The following is a 20,169-nucleotide window of genomic DNA, read 5'->3' as shown; positions in this document are numbered from 1 at the left end:
ATGAAAGGTTCAGTGATATTTCCAAGTAACAGCAGACTCTGGTTCATGGAATGTAGACCAAAGATTAACGGTTCAAGAAGGGAATTTGCATTGAATTAATAATTGATCAAGAATTGGAAGAGAACAGAGAAAGACACCACATTGTCAAAAAGAAATGTTCTCATTGCCTGACATTAAACAGTAACCCCTCTGTACATTGTTTATCAGAATTTAAAATTTTTTATATAGTTAACTAAGAATCTGAATTTGTGAGTTCACTTCATGAAATACTGAAACATTCATCTAATTGTTAGAAATAGAAGACCACAGGTGAAATGATTCCATTTTATCTTAAATTTCCTTGGGTCTAATATATCCATGCAAAGTTGATTTTTGTATAGCGTGTAAGATGGTGATCTACTTTCTGTTTCCTGCATTTAGAAAGCAAGTTTTGCCAAGACCATTTTTTTAGAAGAAGCTATCATTTACACAGTGTGTATCTTAGACTCATTTACAAAAAATTAGATGGCTGTAACTGCAGGATTTATTTCCAGGTCTTCTACTCTGTTCCATTGGTTTGTATCTATTTTTATGCCAATAACATGCTGTTTTTGATACTACATCTCTGTAATAGAACTTGAAGGCTGGTATTGTGATACTTCCAGGGTTGCTCTTTTGTTTAGGTTTGCTTAGTCTGTGTGGAGTCTTCTATGCTTTCCTATTAATTTTAAAGTAGATTTTTCTATCTCTGTGAAGAATAACATTGCAATTTTCATGGAAATTGCACTGAATCTGCAGCTGGAGTTCAGCTAAAGCATTTATGATTTTGATTGAAATTGTAAAGAACCTGTAGATTGACAGCAGCTGAATAATTGATGCTCTCTTTCTTTCCTAGCTCTCTTCTCTTTCCCAGCTCTTTCCCATCTCTCTCTTTTTCCCAGATCTCTTTCTTTCCCGACTCTCTTCTCTTTCCCAGCTCTTTCCCAGCTCTCTCTCTTTCCCAGTGCTCTTTCCCAGGACTTTCCCAGCCACATGGAGGGCCAACATAGCCTGGTGCCAGCCAGAATAATTAATAAACCTTCCCCTTACCTGAAAAAAAAAGAATACATAGGACATTGCCTCATCATTTGTTAATTAATGGACAACTTAACTGATTTCATATATGGATTGTTGGAGAACTTTAAAATGTAAGGAGAAGGGCCTTGATGGGTTAGTCAAGAGATGAGAATATTCTCAGTAAATAATATTTTATAATCATACAATGTACAAGATGAAAACAATAAGTAGTGATTATTTCTGAATGGTGGACCAAGAATGTTCAATAAATACCTTAATTATGTTTTTCCAGCCTTTGAAATTAATGTTTATTTGGTTTATAATCAAAGAAAAGTGTTTACAAGTCAAATGGGAAATGTCCTGACCTGGACGATGAGAAAGATATAGAATACCCTGCAAGATAGTCAGCACTGAATACTTGAATATCAATTCCCCTTTCTCTAGTCTCAAAACTCACTTGGTGATCTTCATTTTAAAATTGTCCCTATTCACAATTACACTTTGGCAGATTTCCTCTCACACGATATATTGCAGCGTTATGCCATATGCTGACGACTTACTGACCTGGGTTGCATTTCATGGTTGTGATCTCATTGTTCACCTTTCTTGAGAGGACGTTTCCTTTATTTTAATGTAAACCTTGCATGAATTCTAACCTCCAACTCCTCTACTGGACATGATAGATTTTCTCTATGTGAAAGGCTGGACAAATGACCAGAAATCCTTTGTGCCACATGTGCCACACATCACAAGTCAGGGTAGTATCTCAACAAACTGATTGTGAAATCTGCTTCTCTGCTCACTTGACTCCAGTTTTCTATAAGTAACTTTGGAGGGTGTGTGTCTGTGTGCATGAATGCTGGTACAGGGGCTTGAAATCAGGTCCTTGGTGGGGAATATTTCCTCCAACAGCTGAAAAATAGACCTCTTCAGTCCATAGAAATATCTCCAATGTAGATCATACTTTAGGGCTTCAAGCAAGTATTAGCAAATACAAGAAAATAGAATTAACTCTCTGTTTTATATCTGATAGTAGCAAATTTAAGTAGAATGAAGAGAAACAAAACAAAATATGAACAAATTAGTAAGGAGGCAGAGATTTTGAGAAAATGCCAGAATAGACCTTGGAAATGAAAAAATTTCAATATGCAAGATTTACACAATCTTGCATGATAGACACCGCAATAGCTTAGATCAAGAGGAAGAAAGAATAGCTGCACCTAAATATAGTTCATTCAATATGTTAAATTCAGGAATAAATATTTTTAACAATTTAAATGAACAAAGCATACAAAATTTCTGAGACTACTAAAAGAGTTAAAGTTCAGCTCACTATCATACATGAATGGGAAAAGAGCTATCAACTTCTACAATAAATCAGGAAAATACAAATAGATACTGCAAACAAAGACGAGCAAACTGCTAGAAACAAGCACATATTTCACATATATTTTCTCTTTCAATAATCTTCAGAAGGTCAATTGCCTTACTTTATCAATTAAAAGACACAGAGTGACCCAATGGACCTGCAAAAGAAAAGAAAACTACCAAAAATACAATCTTTCCCTGAAGAAAGGCAGAAGGTTGAAATGAGATAGAGAAGAGAAATTTTAGGCTCTGGTCCCTTTTTCAAATTGTTGCAAGCCTTAAGGATCAAGCAATCAAATTCTCTTGGTCTCAAAGATGGAATATATACTTCTCCCAAGGGCTTAGAATCCTAGTTCCTTACATGCAAGAGTTGTAAGGTTTGTTGTTGTGGGACTGGAAGACAACTGGAGACATTATATTAGAAAAGACCTAATATTTTCCTTCTTACTGATGTCTGCTGCCACTTCCCATTGCTGCTGTGTATCAAGGAGTTCAATAGCCACCAAGTCATAGGACCCCTGGTGGTTAAAGGCAAGAGTAATGAGCCTCCAACCTGCATAAGACTCTGGATGTGGACATCAGGAGTTTAGGCTCATAGTCTCACGGATTTGAGCTGTAAATCTTTGAGGTTGCCAAACCACTTACCCGGCCTTAGAAATTAAAGATCTGAGATTTCCAGTGTTGGAAGAGCTTCTCCTCACCTAATAATGATTCCTCTCCAATTAGACCCCAACAAGCTAAATGGGATCACTCTGACATGTCATGTAATTTCAGGGGTATATATGAAATATAGATGTATCCACGGATGAAAAATAAAGCAAAGTGTTTTAGTGTTTTAGAGTCGATAGTCATAGTGCGGTCCAAAAGTTGAAGCATCTTCAGTACAATTCTTCTTAATTTTTAAATTATGTTTTTATTATCTTTAAGTTGTCGTACAAAGGAATTAATTTGACACAACAGTTTGTAAGTAGAATCAATGCATCTTGATTAGTGGCACTCCTTTTGTCATTCCCCCCATTCCTCCTATTTCTTAATTTTCTTAATTTTGTAGGATATGCATTAAATTTTATGACTGCATGCTCGCTCCCTCCTCAACTTCCTGTCTTTCCTCGTCTATTGTTATCCTCTTGACCCTGGCCGCCACATTGCAAGTGTTTCCTGGTATTCATTTTGTTCAAGTATGGGTTAGTCTTTCTAAGAAATTGTCCTATTTGAATTCTCCCCTGAAAATACCATATTTTGTCTAATATAGTGGTATCTAATATATTACCTTGATGTGTTTGCTAAGACAATTACAATTTAATTCTGAATTCCATATAGAAGAGAAAACTTTCGTCCTTTGTCTCCCCGGACTTGACTTCTTTCACATAACCATTTTTTCTAGTTCCATCCATTCCTTTGCAAATGTTGGAATATTCTTATTCCAAATGGATGAATAAAATTACTGTTGCTAGGTAGCTTTGTACAACAGTGGGAAAAAGCACAATGAAATTGCCTAGCATTTTGGATTCTAATTTTCTTCATTGGCTATTTACTTTGTTGGTGGACACAGTTGCATGTTTGTTACAATCTGTCTAATATAAATTGGAAGTGTAAAGTATACTTTCTGTACAAGCACAGAAAGTGCTATCATTTTGTTGATGTCACTCAATGTGCTGAATTTCCAAGGAATTTTTGGTTATCATGTCAATTAATGATCGCTAAAACATATTGCTTTCAGACATACTGCAAATAATAATTCCCATTTTTTCCTTTTTTTTTTTTCTGTCGTAGGACTTGAACTCTGGGCCTGTGTGCTGTCCCTGTGCTTTTCAGCTCAAGGTGAGCATTCTACCGCTTGAGCCACAGCACCACTTCTGGTTTTCTAGTGGTTTATTGGAGATAAGAGTATGTCTCATGGACTTTCCTGCCCTGGCTGGCTTTGAACCGTGATCCTCCAATCTCAGACATCTGAGTAGCTTGGATTACAGGCGTGAGCCACCAGCGCCTGGCTCCCATTTTTCCTTTTATAATTAATGCTAGGCATGTCTCTGATTGGCACTGGGTAAAATGTATGAAAGATCCTTTCTATCTTTTGGATCTACTTTGCAAAAAGGCATTTGGCAGTACATCCCAAGCACAGATAAGTTCAATTCAATCTATTAGGGCTTCACCTATCCTCCTTCCTCATTATCTTCCCTGCATGGTTCTCCCTCTATCATCTTTACCTAAGCCTCCCACAGGAATACTTCTCAGATTCCAGGAGCTGAGCTATATCCTGCCTGGTAGGGAGCTATATAATATATCCTCGCAATGTGTACCTTAGCTTCAAGACTTAGAACCAAGAACTAAGCTCAGTGCTTTGTTGGGAATACAGACTGATAACTTCCTGCTAATTGATATTTCTCTGGAGCCCAAAAACAACCCATTCCTATCCTGAAATAGGTATCAGAGAAGGGTTTCCTGACATCTTACCACAGACTAAATCGAATCATTTTGCAGTCATAATATTCAAAAAGAAGCAAGTTACACAAGTCTTGAGATAATCATAGATCTATGGGAAAAATCTCGTATTTGTTTGATAACAAATTCAATGCTTTCTCTTCAAAATTTGTGGATTTAGTTTAAGCTGAGTGTGAATTTCTAAGCAGCATGAATTGACAAGTGATGGGTCCAATCATCATCATCTGAAAGTTGTCCATCGATCTCCAGATAACTTCAGGCAAGATCAAGAAAAGAGCTTTCGTGTTAATACTCATCAGAGAATGGAAAGTTAGGATGGTCAACGTATCTAAAATGAGAAAGAAAAATATAAGCATCATGGGCTTGATCATCCCATTTCTACAGAAGATGTGATATCTATGTATCACTATGGTAAAAGTTAGAATTTTATTCCCTAAAAAACTAGATATATTAAATACTACTCATTAAATACTAATATTTGCACTAAGGAATAATATGGTTTTATAAGAAATTCTGTAAGATACCATAACTAAAATTATGCATTATGCATTCTCTGCTAAGATTAGATACACAGAACACACAAGCATTGGCTGATGTGACTCTCTTTTCCCTATATCTGTCTAACTTCCTAAACAATAAAAGCAAAGAAAGCCTATCCTATTTCAAATTCTCAGTGAATGTAGAAACTGGTTATATCAGGTGTTGTGAAGTACAAATCTAATATTAACTAACAGAAAACAATTTACGGTGCACCAATTTTGTTAAATTCAAGTATGGAGAGAATGTCACTTAAGATAGTTCTCCATTTCCAGATAACCATCTAATTGGTAGCTTTCTAAATATCAATACCACACAAACTCGAAAGTAATACAAATCATTATCCTTTAACACAGTAATTGACAAGAATGTTCTGTCTCTTTGCATTATGTCCCTACATGGTCCTTCATTTTTTTCTATACTAACAAAAATATTAACAATAATGGAGCAATGCATATACTAATTCTTGTGAATAAGGATTGTGTAATTCCCTTCAAATATGATCATATTCATTTCTGTTATAAGTGAAAATCCAGTAGGCACAAGAGATATGCATTCCTTGTTTACTTTTGTTTATGATATTTGTCAAATATTAGTCTATAACCCAGAACATAAAAAACTGTTAATGGTCTCTTCAACTCGACATTATCTTCAGCAATGGAAAAACTTAAGTATGCACTCTTCCTTAGATATCAAATCTCTCTTTTCTAAAACATCTTTATCTTCTACATTGAGGTGTCTATAGTCCAGAAACACAAAACTGAATGTCTTAATGGCAATGTCAGTGGAAAATCCCTGAGAGAAAAATGTAATGTTTGGATTCTGAACAAATGTACCTTGAAAGAGAAAGGAGCAGGCTGGGAAGGTGGCTCAGTGGTAGAGTGCTTGCCTTGCATGCATGAGGCCCTGGGTTCGATTCCTCAGCAACACATAAGCAAAAAGGAACAAAAAAAGCCAGAAGTGGTGCTGTGGCTCAACTGGTAGAGCGCTATCCTTGTGATTAAGAGCTGAGGGACAGCACCCAGGCCCAGAGTTCAGGCCCCACGACCGGACCATAAGGAAAAAAAAAGAAAGAAAAAAAGAAAGAAAGGAGAGACTTGAAACTAAAGAAAATTCAGAAAATATTTTTGCCCACGTTCCTTACCCAACACCTGGATGATATCGAAAATTTCTGTTCAGGCCTTCTAGGACTTTCATGTCTTCTAAAGGCAACTGGAATTCAAAAGCCTATCATACAAGGAGACAAGTTTTACAATTCTTAAATTGTATATTTGGCAATCTTAGAAGTTCAAGTGAAACAGATTTAATAATACAAAGTCAAAACACTCAAGTAGCTAAAGAGGAAATACATTCGAGATAAAATATGTTGATACAGTAGAAGATTATACACAGAAGGAATCACAAAAGACAATGGGCATGAGCAAAGATGATATAGTTTTGATTGCAGTCTAATGTACATAGAAGTTAACAAAGCTACTACTGAAAAGGTTTTTATGTATGCAAGATAACTTAGCAATTGTTAAGGACAATGTTAGGTGTCTCTATGACATCGCATACACTTAAAATGTGACCATGTTCTTTTCCACAGGGTTTAATTCACAATTTGCCCAAATGTTAATGAAATATTAGCTATCAAGGAGGCTAAAATGCTAAAACTCATGGCTCAATGCTAGTCTAGACAGAAAAGTCTGTGACATACTACCTCTAAAGAACCAGCAAAATTACTCTTTGGAAGCAAAACCGTCAAACTCTTGGGAGATAATTTGGGAGAATATTCTTGTATTCCAAAGAAAAGACAGGACAGTCATCAACCACATCAACTATAAAGTCATGATGATTATAGTTAGAGAAGGAACTTTTGCTTAGGTAAAATATAACCAAGATCAAATAAAATCATCGATAGAAATTTTGAGAAGCTACTACAACAAATATATCTGAATGGATGTACAAAACGCTCTCGAGAATGTACATTAATGACAAGATGCAAACTTGCTCCTCCAGAAATACATATCCCTATGTCTCCAACACTCTTTTCTGTATACCCTGACAAACTCTTCTCCTAAGGAATGCTATTTCCCCACTCATTTACTGTTGGTTGGTTTGTAAACTGCATTGTCCATTAAAGCTTGGCAAAAGAATTATGTGCTAATTCTGATCTAAGGCATGAAACATTTTGGCAATTCTCTTCTCACCTACTTTGGATAGTATTATATGAGAAAAAATCTTTGGTCTAGTTGTCTAGTGAATGACAAACCACATGGAGAATTGCTGAGACCTACCATGCAATAACCAATCAGCATCCTGATACATTTGTCCAATAAATATTAGAGAATTTATTGTAAATACAGGAGAGGTTCCAACATACAAAGGACTTCATTTGGCTAAGGCCAAACAAATTTTCCAACAATGCATTCTCCACCTAAATGGATGTACTCTGTATTCAAACTGTTTGCCTCAGAGGTGGATCATATTGCAACTTGGATAGGTAGAAAAGTTTCTCATATTAGAATAGTTGTAGAGCACCTGGCTGATTAAATTCTCTGTACTCTTTTCAGCCCTAAGTCTCTCAAACTGTGCTGCCTCTCCCATTATATACACAGAAATAGGATGTCCAAGAACACCGTGAATCACGCATGTACAGGAAATTCTAGGGAAAACAATTTGGTCCCAAAAATGGTGCTAAGAAGTTCCAAGATAACACCCAAATGAAGAATACTATGACCAAAGGACACCACCCCATCACCTGCACAGTCTATGCAGGAGACCTAATCCCCACAGTACCCCCTTATCACCTGTATGTTCTCTTTTATCTCTTTTTCTATGAAACTCTGAGCCAGGGTCACAACCCCACGTTGCAGCTGGTAGCGAAGGGCAATCTGAGCTGGACTGCGATTGTGCTTTTTTGCCACAGCACCAAGAACTGGGTCCTTCAGAAGAAATGGGGCATTGGGGTCTACCCTGGAAGGAAAGACAGAAATGCTGAACTGCAGAAGGAGTATTCTATTTGTTTTCAGAGCTCCAGATGCCTGCTCTAGACCAAGTCATCAAATTCAATCTCTTGATCCATCAGCATTGGTCATATGAGGGACCATGTAAGAAATGCAATTCTCCCCGGTTCCTAAACCAGTTCAAAATCAATGCCAGAAAACTAAGCACAAATCAAAATATTTGATTCAGAACAGTGTTTTGGTAAATATTTTATTGGATTACCCTTGTTTCGCTCGTTGAGTTCCCAGAGCACTATGGGCAACCAGGACAATGTCCTTGGACTTGCAGAAATCCAACAGTTTGCTCTGGTTGAGATAAGGATGACATTCCACCTGTAGATGGATATGACAGGAATTATATGCAAATTTTATGCACGGATCAAGAAGAAAATTAAGAGTAAGCAAACCTGAATAAAAATGTGTAACATTCAATTTGAATTGAAATGATCAAAATAATGTAATGTTTACTTTCTAACAAATAAATTTCGCATATCTGTTACCTGGATATGTCTAAAAAAAGTAATCTTCCTAAAGTAGACCACATCATATGCTAAAAACCATTTAGAGGACAAACAAGCATGACAAACTCTTTTTCTGGGGCACAAAAGACCTATCTGAAATGGAGACCTTGTATTTGGGTTTTTTTTGTTTTTTTAATTTAATTTAATTTTATTTTATTTGAGAACATACTGTACAGAGGGGTTACAATTACATGGGCAGGATAATGCATACATTTCTTACCAAACATTGCAGCCTCCTCCTTTGTTTACCCTTCACCTCCCTTCCCAGCCTTCCCCCTCCTCCCCACCCAGTCATACCCTCCCTCTCCCCCCCACCGACATTTTAAAGCTGGTTTTGACATGACATTTTGTACTTCTCATTGTTGCAACAGGTCCACCTGAATCCTTAAACTTTATGCTATGAAGCCATCATAACCCTCATCCCAAAACCAGGCAGGGACTCATCAGAGAAAGAGAACTATAGACCCATTTCTTTGATGAACATTGATGCCAATGTTCATCAAATGTTTTGGCCAACCGACTTCAACAATTCATCCAAAAAATCATACACTATGATCAAACAGGATTAATTTCAGGGATGCAAAGCTGGTTCAATATACGCAAATCAATTAGTATTATTCATCACATCAACAGGAGCAAGAACAAGAACCACATGGTTATCTCAATAGATGGAGAAAAAGCATTCGACAAGATCCAACACCCCTTTATGATGAAGGTTTTGGAAAAATTAGGAAACCATGGAACATTCCTCAATAAAATAAAGGCTGTATATGACAAACCTACAGCCAGCATTATACTCAATGGTGAAAAACTAAAGCCATTTCCTCTTAACTCAGGAACAAGACAAGGATGCCCACTCTCTCCACTTCTCTTCAATCTAGTATTAGAATGCCTAGCTACAGCAATAAGACAAGATGCAGACATAAAGGGGATCCAAATAGGAAAGAAGAAACAAAACTCTCCCTCTTTGCAGATGACATGATCTTGTATTTAAAGAATCCCATAGACTCCACTCCCAAATTACTCAAGCTGATTCAAATCTATGGCAAAGTAGCAGGGTAAAAAATTAACCCCAAAAAATCAATGGCTTTTCTGTATGCCAACAATGAGAAAAGTGTGGCTGAAATTAGGAAAGCAACTCCATTTGTAATAGCCCCACAAAAAATAAAATACCTAGGAATTAACTTAACTAAAGAAGTGAAGGACCTCTATGATGAAAACTTTAAAATCTTGAAAAAGGAAATCAACACAGAACTTAAAAAATGGCAAAACCTCCCATGCTCCTGTATTGGAAAGATTAACATCGTGAAAATGGAGACCTGGTATTTGAACAGGGAAAACCTATAGGAGAAAAGAACCATTTTGGCAGGCATTCTACTAGGGACACTGGTCAGAGTTTTGTTTTTGGTTTTTCAGAGTGTTTTTCATGAAATTGAGTGCCAGTGGCTAATGCTTATAACCCTACCACTACTGAGGAGGCTGAGTCATGAGAATTGAGGTTCTGAATCAGCCCAAACAGATCATTCTGCAAGACTCTTATCTCTAATTAACCAGTAAAAGTCTGGAGGAGGAGGCATGGTTTAGGTAGCAGAGCGTCAACCTTAGCCACAAAACAAAGAGAGAGAGTGAGTCCCTGAGAACAAGCCATAGTTCTTTCCCACAAAAAATTATATGCACTCAAGGGAAAAAAATGCATTAGCTCAATGGAATAGACCTAAATAAAGAAGGTAAGATAAATAAAAAGTATTCTGCCTTTTGATAGAGACTATTCCTTTAACTCCTTTCTTAGAACACTCGAAACTGAAAGGCAAGATATACTCTGTCTTATGGAAATTATTATAGTTTATTCTGATAAGTTGAATAAATTTTGTTTTTAGTGAAATATCTGCTAAGGAAAATAAACACAGAAGTAAAAACAAAGAAATTTTTCATAAATCCTATAGCCTATATTTCTTACAGAAATTATGAATGAATATTAAACTACTAGGTGAAATTGTCAAAGGACCTCCTTTATTAACAATGGTCAACATCTAGAAAACCAGTAATTGTCAGTCAGGAAACTGTCTTTATGAAGGATACATCTAGGTGGGCCTACTTAATGAACAGATCAAATCATAGGAAAATTTAAGTACAGACTGGATTTAAATGATGTAAATGAATTGTCGTTAATTTTTAGAATACAGTCACAGAAATTGAACTATGTCAGAAAGGATTTTCATTCCAAGAAGACATCTGCTCAAGTCTCTAAAGGAAAATGTCCAGGTCTGCAATGTTATTGAAGAGAACCAGCAAAACTACTACAGATGTGGATGACGATCTACCTGCATTAATAAGGACAATTATGGCCATGTGTTGAATAACTGGCAAGAAATTTGGAAAATACGAATACTCCAAGTGCTTGATAAATTTCATTACAAAAGACTTGATAAAACTTGTAATGAAACTGCCTTCACATTCATGTTGGGAAATCGTAGGATTGTGTCACTGTCCACAAATTTAAATGGTATGGCCAGCTTTGTGTTCAAAATACTTTTACTTCACAGCTGTAAGGACTTTAAGCTGTTGAAGACAGTAATATAGAGCCTCAAACCAGGCACAGACTAGATGTGATTTTAAAAAACAAAGCAGAATAGAGGAGTTGACTTAGAGGTTTTCAAGCATTGAGTCAGCTCTGTGTTTTTCTCTAAGTTTCCATGTACGGATTTCACTAAGATCCCCACCAACAGATATTTGATCTGTGTGATCATTTTGGCAGCCCCCACTTTACTCTCCATGCACCTATGTCGCTAGCCAAGAATCCTGAAGCCAGACACAACAGCACAAAATACCAAAGCATTCACTCCACAGACCCTTCACCTGGATCTCCACACTTCCTTCCTTCTCCCACTGCTCCTTTCCAAGTTGGCGTTTTTATGGTACTTCCTTGTTTTTTATACACAACACCATCATCAATCCAATCTCCCCATCATTCATAGGCCAACAATAAGTACTTTGCCTCTGAAGTCTAATGACTGCAGCCCACCTTGATGACATTTACATCCTCCAGATTCTTCCATTCACAGGACACAGTGAATGTGTCTTCCATTCACAAACACAGTTGGCCAACCCCCCTATCCTTGTTCTTAAAATCTTCCATTCCAAAAAAGTAAATTAAACAGGGGAGAAGGTAAAAGTAATAGCTTGCAGAAACACAGCAACAAGTCAGTGAATAAGAGACAGAGAAGAGGAAGCAGGAACTCACCTGGTTGCAGACAGGCTTGTACTTGAGCCCTGGTTTGTTCAGAATCCTCTCCAGTTGCCTGCGATTAAAGTTGGACACACCAATGGACTTGGTCAATCCCGCATCCTTACACTTCTCCATGGCCTAAAAAGGAAGGAGTTCTGCCGATCCATCTGTACCATGGTTGAATCAATATAAATGCAAAATGGAGCTGATGACAGAAACACTATCAATAAACAATGAACTCATTACATATGATTGTTGGTAGAAGAAAAATGGTCAAGACATTTGGAGAATATATTCACATACAAAGAATTCACATACAAAGAAATAATTTTGTGAGCTCCTTGGAGAAATAGAGACATCACTGCATAAGGAAGCAAGAGATCACTCTTCTTGTCATCAATTCTGTTCAGACATTCATGTCTTTTACATTCCACTAATGCTTTCTCCCTTATCACTCCTGCAAAACACCATTGTAAATGTCATGAGTTTGTAGATTTCAAGGGAACAGATTCCATTCTTGGAGTTGGAGACATGACCTGACTCTCTAGGCATCCTCTCAAGTCTATTCTTCAAGTACTCACCTCCCATGTGTCACAGAGATCCACTGTGTCAAATATCAATTTTCCATGCTCATCTTTCGGAAAGACTTCATCTCCAGGCTGCAATAGAAGCAGACATTACAGCAACCTCAACAAGCACTGTCATCCTACCCAGAGCCAAAGACCTTTGTACACTTCAGGAATGAAACAATAAATGAGCATTAATGAAGGACTCCTCCACTTACTTATGCTTACAAAGATGCTTGAATGAGAGTAATAAGGAATATCTTTAAGAGTCTAGGTAGTTGTAATCCCCTATCAATTATAAGTATTATTAAATATTGGTTTCCCATCCCAAAGAGATATCCCTAGGATTTGTGTTACTTCTCTGCTCCACTTTCTCCAGAGAAATACTTCTCTCTCACTTGGAAAATCAACAATTACATGGCCTTGATCTTCTACAACTATGGATTTCAATCTTGATTCAGGATAATCAGTATTCTTTAGAGATTTGAATACATGTGAGTCCAAGGCAAATAAGTGAAGCCAGAAATGGTTAAACAAAAGTTGTCAGAGAGAAAGATTCTAATACTGAAAGATGCAATCAAGATATCAAAGGGTAAGGGTCAGGACACATGAATTATCCAAATATTATTTGCCATTGCGGGCAACGCTGGGACAAAAAACAAGCAAGCCTCCAGTAATAAAAATGTAAGGGATGGAGAAACAGAAATAGCTGAGGGCTCAGAAGGTGGCTTAGTGGTAGAGTGCTTGCCTTGCTTGCAAGAGGCCCTGGGTTCCATTTCTCAGTGCCACATAAGCAGAAAAAGCCAGAAGTGGTACTGTGGCTCAAGTGGTAGAGCACTAACCTTGAGAGGAAGAGCTGAGGGACTGCACCCAGGCCCAGAATTCAGACCCCATGACTGACAAAAAATAAAAAAGAAATACCTAAAGGCTAAATCTAAATCTAGCCATTCCTTCATCTGTCTATTTACATAATTCAATAAACTCATATGAAATATCCTGGGTCATTCTATCAATTTTTTAACCAAAGCTTACATAAATTGATGATCAAAGCTTCTTCTCAATCATTTACGGAAATAATTATCATGTCATATGCAGTTATATGCTTCAGTTAGATGATGCAAATAGCCTACCTTCAATGAAGTTGGTAAATGAATAAGGTAGAGATCCACATAATCCAACTGTAGTTTCTTCAGTGATCTTTCCAGACAAGGCCGGACTAGCTCTGGTCGATTGAATGTGCACCAGAGCTGCAAATGTTAAAAAATACAAATTGTGCTGGATTGATGGCTTACCTCAAGTGAGAATCTGATTCACCAAATTCAGAGAAGTTTCATACTAGGAAGATATCGGTGTCCATAGGGGAAAATTAATGCCTTTATTCTTAGGTTTCCTTGGCCTGTCAGGGCCATGTCATTGTTAAAATAATTTGCTGGACAGTGGAAGGAAATTACTTGAGATAGCATTTTGGTCAATTAATAAAATTATCCAAACTCTGAATCTTATTCCAAAGAGATTGCAGTATTACTATTTCTCTAAACATCTCATCTCTTCAAATCAGTGGAGACATATCCACATACCTTTATTTCCATCAATGAAAGGAAAGATATTTGAATATTTTAAAATGTACTGGGCAAAAAAACACACTTTAGCAATGTTTTGTTTAATACCCAGCAATTTCTCATCTGATCTTTTCCAAGAGTAAAGGTAAGATTTAATATTCCAAATAGCAAAAATAATGTTTTAGAAAGTTACTCTGGACATGAAGAACATTGTGATTTGACCATAGATTTGAGTGGTTCTATAGGACCCGTTAAAACAATGATTCAAGTTGAGACTTTGAATGTTAAAGTGTCTGCCAACCTACCAATTCATGGAGAGTAAGGTAGTAATTATTTCACTCTGTTTTTAATACTAAGCCTTACATGTGAATATCAATAGTAGCACCAAGAACAACTCTTCCAACTATTGCTCCAATCATGTAATTCTTCCCCAAATCACATTTCAATAAATTTTCATCTACCTATTGTAGGCAGCATACCTTTGAGGTGAGGAATATGTCTTTTCTCTTCACAGTGCCCTCTTCAATCTTTCTTCCAATGGCCTGCCCTACTTCCTCTTCTACTTCGTACACATACGCAGTGTCAATGTGCCGGAAGCCAGCATCTATAGCTATTTTGGTGGCCTCAAGTACCTTACTTCTAGGAATCTAGATCAACAAGGAAAAGAAAAGCAGAAGCTGGAGATAAATGTTGTGAGGTAGCCCATTGGAAACAAAGTAGATAGTTAACACGATTAGAAAAAATTTCGAATACTAGTGTCATGTTCAGATCACTTAAGCATGTAACAGGGTAACACTTCTGTGAACTTAAATCCCATCTTTGCTGTAAGACAAAGGGTTATCCAAACAGCAATTGTGATGGTCACAGAAATAATCACCTTTCCATGAACTCATTTTTATCTGTGTTGGACTTAATTCTGCACTTGGAGGAATCAAGCCAAACCTGTTTTTCTGTGGTAGTCTCTACTTAATAACAGAATTTGGCTTTTTCTCTGAACTTCAAACACAGCCAATGCTAATTAACCAGTGAAGATTCCAGAAGCTCTTGTTCCAATGAATTCCTAGAATGATTTAGAAAGATTTACAGGACTCAGGATGGAGACAGCACCACCCTGTGGTTTACATAATAATATTACAACATAGAAGGAACACAGGAAAAATGTGCATAGAAGAAAATACAGAAGGTATATGATCATTCTTAATTGAGTTCTCATTGGAAAAACATAGAACATAATCGGGAGCACTAAATTGTGACAATACATGGTCCATGTCTACAAGGAAAGTTCAAGTCATTTCAAAAGATACTTTTTGCCAGTGCTATTTACCTAGTGGCCCTGTCTCTGTTAGGGCACCCCAAAATTCCAATCCTTAACTCCCCCTCTGGTTATACAAGCAATAAAAAAGCATACCACCCTTACAGGTCACAAAACAGTAAAATACCAAATTTCCCAGGTGTTATCCAGGGCCAGTGTTCTTGAGATATGGTATAAAAGTTTTGTTAATATTCTTATGTACAGTCGATTTCTCTGTAAAATTGAACAAAGTACTGGGAAGAAAACAATATATGCTAAAGGTCATAGATTTATAAATAAGTAATTAACTCCATCATGTAAGAGATAATTGGTGTAGCCACCAACCCTCAAAACTAAAGCTCTTGGATTTAGAGAGGGTATGGTTGGACTTAGTGCCTCCTCTACCAAAATTGGGTCAAAATTTTAAAGTTCATTCAGTAAATGATTTCTTAAAAGGCAAACCAAAACACAGATTTTTTAACATTTATTTAAAAAATTTCAGAAACTTTTCAAGCTCAAAACTTTTCTTGCTCCTACACTCCTGATATAATACTTGTTAGGTGTAATAGCACCCGAAGATTAACAAGAGATGAGTATGTGGTGGTGTCCTGCAGTCTTCCCTACCTTTATGCCTTAAAAATAAAGGAAGTCCAGGCACAAGAATCAAAGTGGATTGATCTTAGGAAACAAGTTAACTTTTATCACCTTGATTTTTCTGGATCTCCTAAAGAAAGCAAGACTTTCTATTGTAAGAAATAAGCAAAAAACGAACAAAAAAACAAACACAATTCTAATGCTATCTTTCCAGGCATCAAAGCTGATGGACAGCTTTAGCCTGCTAACATTTGTTCTTTTTTCCCCACCAAGCTATGAAATCAATGACCAATTAGTACAAAGCACAATGCTCAGAATAAACAGGTTATGACATGATCACACTCTCACAATGTTCTCTCCTGTACATGACAAGCACTAGCTTGGGAAAACTGAGCACTGGTTGACCACCCCAGAGTCATACTAGAAATATGTGACTTTACACTCCACATTGGCCTTAGGTCTTTCTAAATCTATTTTTCTTTTCAACCTTCAAACCGATCAGCATTCTTATTACCTCTTTGGGTACATAGGTACCGAAGCCCAGTTGTGGGATCGCATGGCCATCATTTAGTCCAACAGGCTGATACTTGGAATTCATTGCTGTTGTTCCTCTGGCTGGACAGAGACTGTTCCTTTTGACCTCATGGGTACAAATTTAACAGGAAATCATGTCTCCTCATGTCTGTCCAATATTTAATCAAGTGTGAGGAAGTAGAATTAAAGTTGTAGTCTATATTACAAAGAGAACTAAAAACCAGCTCACTCTTTTTTTATAATAAACTATTACACAGTGACATAGAAGCTATTGGTTTGAAGTATGTTTTTTCTCCTTAGAATCTTCCATGTATTATAGTGAGTTACTATAATAGATTAATGGTATCATTTCTGAAAATTTGTTGAACTGGAAACCTTTAGATTCATACTTTACCTCTTATTTAAAATTTTCTGAAAAAAATAAAGTCCCTTGGAAATTACATCTTGTTTAGAACAATAAAGAGATTACTCATACAGCAATAGAGAAAAGCCACTAAACACATCTCTACTTTGGATTCTTTAACCAGAATTTTTTTAAAAAAGAATGAAGCCAAGCACTTTATTTCCATCCTAGACAGCCTTCACTGTTCTATGCCAGGGGAAATTTCTGCACTTGAGTCCAATTGTGCTTAAGACTCCTAGACCCGTGTTGCATTTCCATCAGCTTGTCTGGTGACTACTCTGTAACACTACTCCCTTTCTTTCCTTCCCAAGACACCCACGGGCTTTAGTTCCAAGACATTCAACCAGAGCCTCAGACATATTGTTTCAGGTCTAAGTAGACTGGGAGACAGGGCTAGTGATGAGCTTAAATATCCAGACAGAAAATATTCAAATCACCAGAAAGCATTGGCAAGCAGTGTCAATATTCAAATATAATCCAGGTAAAGCCAGGAAATATTATAATTTAAGTTTATATTTCATGGGAGGAGATTGGCCAAAACAATCCATAACAAAACAGAACATTAATGGATATCATGTGAAGTGGCCTAACAGGATTCCTGGGAGGGTCACCTGTAATAAATGTTGCATTATAGTCTTCCTCACTTAAAATCCTCAGCCTCAGAGAGGTAAGGATTTTTTTCCCAAGATTATATTTGTAAGCTGTGATTGACTGTGACCAATATACATAAACTCTCTAAGACTTACTCTTTTTTTAATCTGTGGAATTAAGATAATAAATGTACTACTTGATAGGCCACAGGGAAGACTAAATGGGGTAATTTGGAGAAAGGATGATGAATTCTCAATGAAAGACATCATTACTCCTATATTTTTTCATCACTTTAAGTGCATTATAAAGTCTCTGGGCAAAAATTATATGCTTATCATAGATTTATCATTATCATAACATTTCTTATAATTAAAGTCGATTATAAAGACATTGAAGACAAGAAATATGGGTAGGTAGTTCATGCCATAAGTGTTTAATGAGTTAAATTCTGAGTTTTGATGAAAATAAACTTGAAATGATCACATCTATATTTTTCATGAAAGTAATTCATCTCTTAGCTTGTGTTCATAGCTCTGCATGCTTGCTACTGCATGTATACAGACTTTAAAATATTTTTATACCTTTTTTTTGTCTTTGTCAGTGATGAGGTGTGATCTTGGCTTGGGCACTGTCCCTCAGCACTTCAGCTCCAGGCTAGCGCTCTACTACTTGAGCCACAGTGCCACTTCTATTTTTTGAGTTGTTAATTAGACATAGGCATCTCACACGGACTTTTCTGCCCTGACTGGCTTTGTACCACATTCCTCAAATCTCAGCCTCCTGGGTAGCTAGGCTTGCAGGCATAAGTCAAAGGTGCCCAGAAGATATCTGATTTTTATCACAAGGTAACATGTGGTGATTCGAGGTTTAAGCTAGAAATTTATTACAAAATAAAATGTCATAAAGCAAATTGCCCCCCAAAACCACTGTTTCGAACTGTTTCTTCAGTGCCACAATCCTTACTTGATACCAATTAGTTTTATTCGTTATTCTCACACATTAATAAACTCAGCTTTTTCTACCTGTAAAATCTGAATTTGGATTTTGACATTTCTAACTTCACTTGGTTATCATTCTGAACTTGGACACTCTCTACTTTCAGCAGAGAGCTTACTGTTTTCTGTATTTGTATTTAGTCCCATCATTAAACTTTACCTCTAGTGTTCTACCTAACTTGGATATGATGTACCCGAGTCTTCATTTGAACACTTGGCCATGGGTAAGGAGTTTTTCTCCACTCACATGACAACTCAAATTCAATCCATTATCCAAACAGTCTTCAATAATAATCTCTTTTGCCTCTTCAGAGACTTGGTGTTTAAGAAAAACATGAAACTCAATTAAAATCACTGAGTAAGTGACAACATCGAATAACAATAGATATAAAATATTTCAGCAGATACCGAAGATAATACAAGAATATCACAAGCATGAAGAGGCTAATCAAAGAGTAACAGAGGAATTTTGTGAGTGAGAGGAGAAATGGCAAAGATTAATGGGGCATTCTTGGAATCTACAAACAGACAACTGGAGGAATACAGGGGGAGGCCACAAATGGAATGCTGAATGAAGATCAACAGAAGGAAAGGAAGTCCAATGAAATTATAACCAATCAACTAAGGAATCTAAGAATGAATACTGAAAACCAAATTAAGGAAGTAAAGCAGTCCATACAAGATCTAAAACAAAGCTCCAACAAAGAATTTGAGGCCATCAATCTGACCAATTAAAAAGTAAGGAAATAAAAAACAAAATAGAATGTCTTGATAGGTTAGTCCATGCAGAAGATCGAATCTCTGGTATTGAAGACAGCCTAGATATTATGCAGAAAGAACAGACAAGTATTCAAGACAAATCCAAGAAATATGGTAGATCTATTTAACATGTAGAAGACATCATCAGACAGCCTAATTTGAGACTAATGGGAGTAGAGGAGCATCTAGAGACAGAAGTTAATGGTCTAGGAATTTTATTTAATAGGATCCCTACAGAGAACTTCCCAAACATGCAAAAAGATAGGCCTATGCAGATATAAGAATCCTTTAGAACCCCAAATTGACAAGACCACGACAGGACATCCCACAGTCACATTGTAATATCTACTGGATCAATTCAGACCCAGGAAACGATCCTTAAAGCTTTCAAGGAGAAAAGGTTAATCACCTATAAAGAAAAACCAGGGGCTGGGAAGGTGGCTCAGTGGTAGAATGCTTGCCTTGCAAGCATGAGGCCCTGGGTTCAACTCCTCAGCACCATATAAGAAAAAAGAAAAAAGCCAGAAGTGGTACTGTGGCTCAAGTGGTAGAGTGATAGCCTTGAGCTGAGGAGCTGAGGGACAGCACCCAGGACCACAGTTCAGGCACCATGACCAGACTTAAAAAAGAAAAAAGAAAAAAATTAAAAAAAGAGAAACCAATCAGAATAACTTCAGATTTCTCAGCAGAGACAATTAAAGCAATAAGAGCCTAGAATGATGTATGCCATGCTCTAAAGACAAACAACTATCAACCAAAAA

General features: G+C 36.7%; 1 protein-coding gene across 1 annotated transcript; it reads right to left on the bottom strand.

The window, feature by feature from the left end:
- Positions 1-3,290: 3,290 nt before the first annotated feature.
- On the bottom strand, positions 3,291-16,771 carry LOC138824185 (prostaglandin-E(2) 9-reductase-like). The gene is made up of 9 exons (XM_070017849.1): positions 16,641-16,771; positions 14,721-14,888; positions 13,813-13,929; positions 12,698-12,775; positions 12,132-12,254; positions 8,593-8,702; positions 8,175-8,340; positions 6,527-6,609; positions 3,291-5,173 (listed from the first exon to the last, which is right to left on the bottom strand). Exons 1-9 carry the CDS (start codon positions 16,722-16,724, stop codon positions 5,131-5,133), a joined length of 972 nt encoding a protein of 323 aa, XP_069873950.1. The 5' UTR covers positions 16,725-16,771; the 3' UTR covers positions 3,291-5,130.
- Positions 16,772-20,169: the final 3,398 nt, after the last annotated feature.

This window comes from Dipodomys merriami, unplaced genomic scaffold, assembly GCF_024711535.1.
Source record: "Dipodomys merriami isolate MVZ:Mamm:240054 unplaced genomic scaffold, mDipMer1.0.p SCAF_1279, whole genome shotgun sequence".
NCBI classification, from domain to species: Eukaryota; Metazoa; Chordata; class Mammalia; order Rodentia; family Heteromyidae; genus Dipodomys; species Dipodomys merriami.
This window is presented reverse-complemented; position numbering and strand designations above follow the sequence as displayed.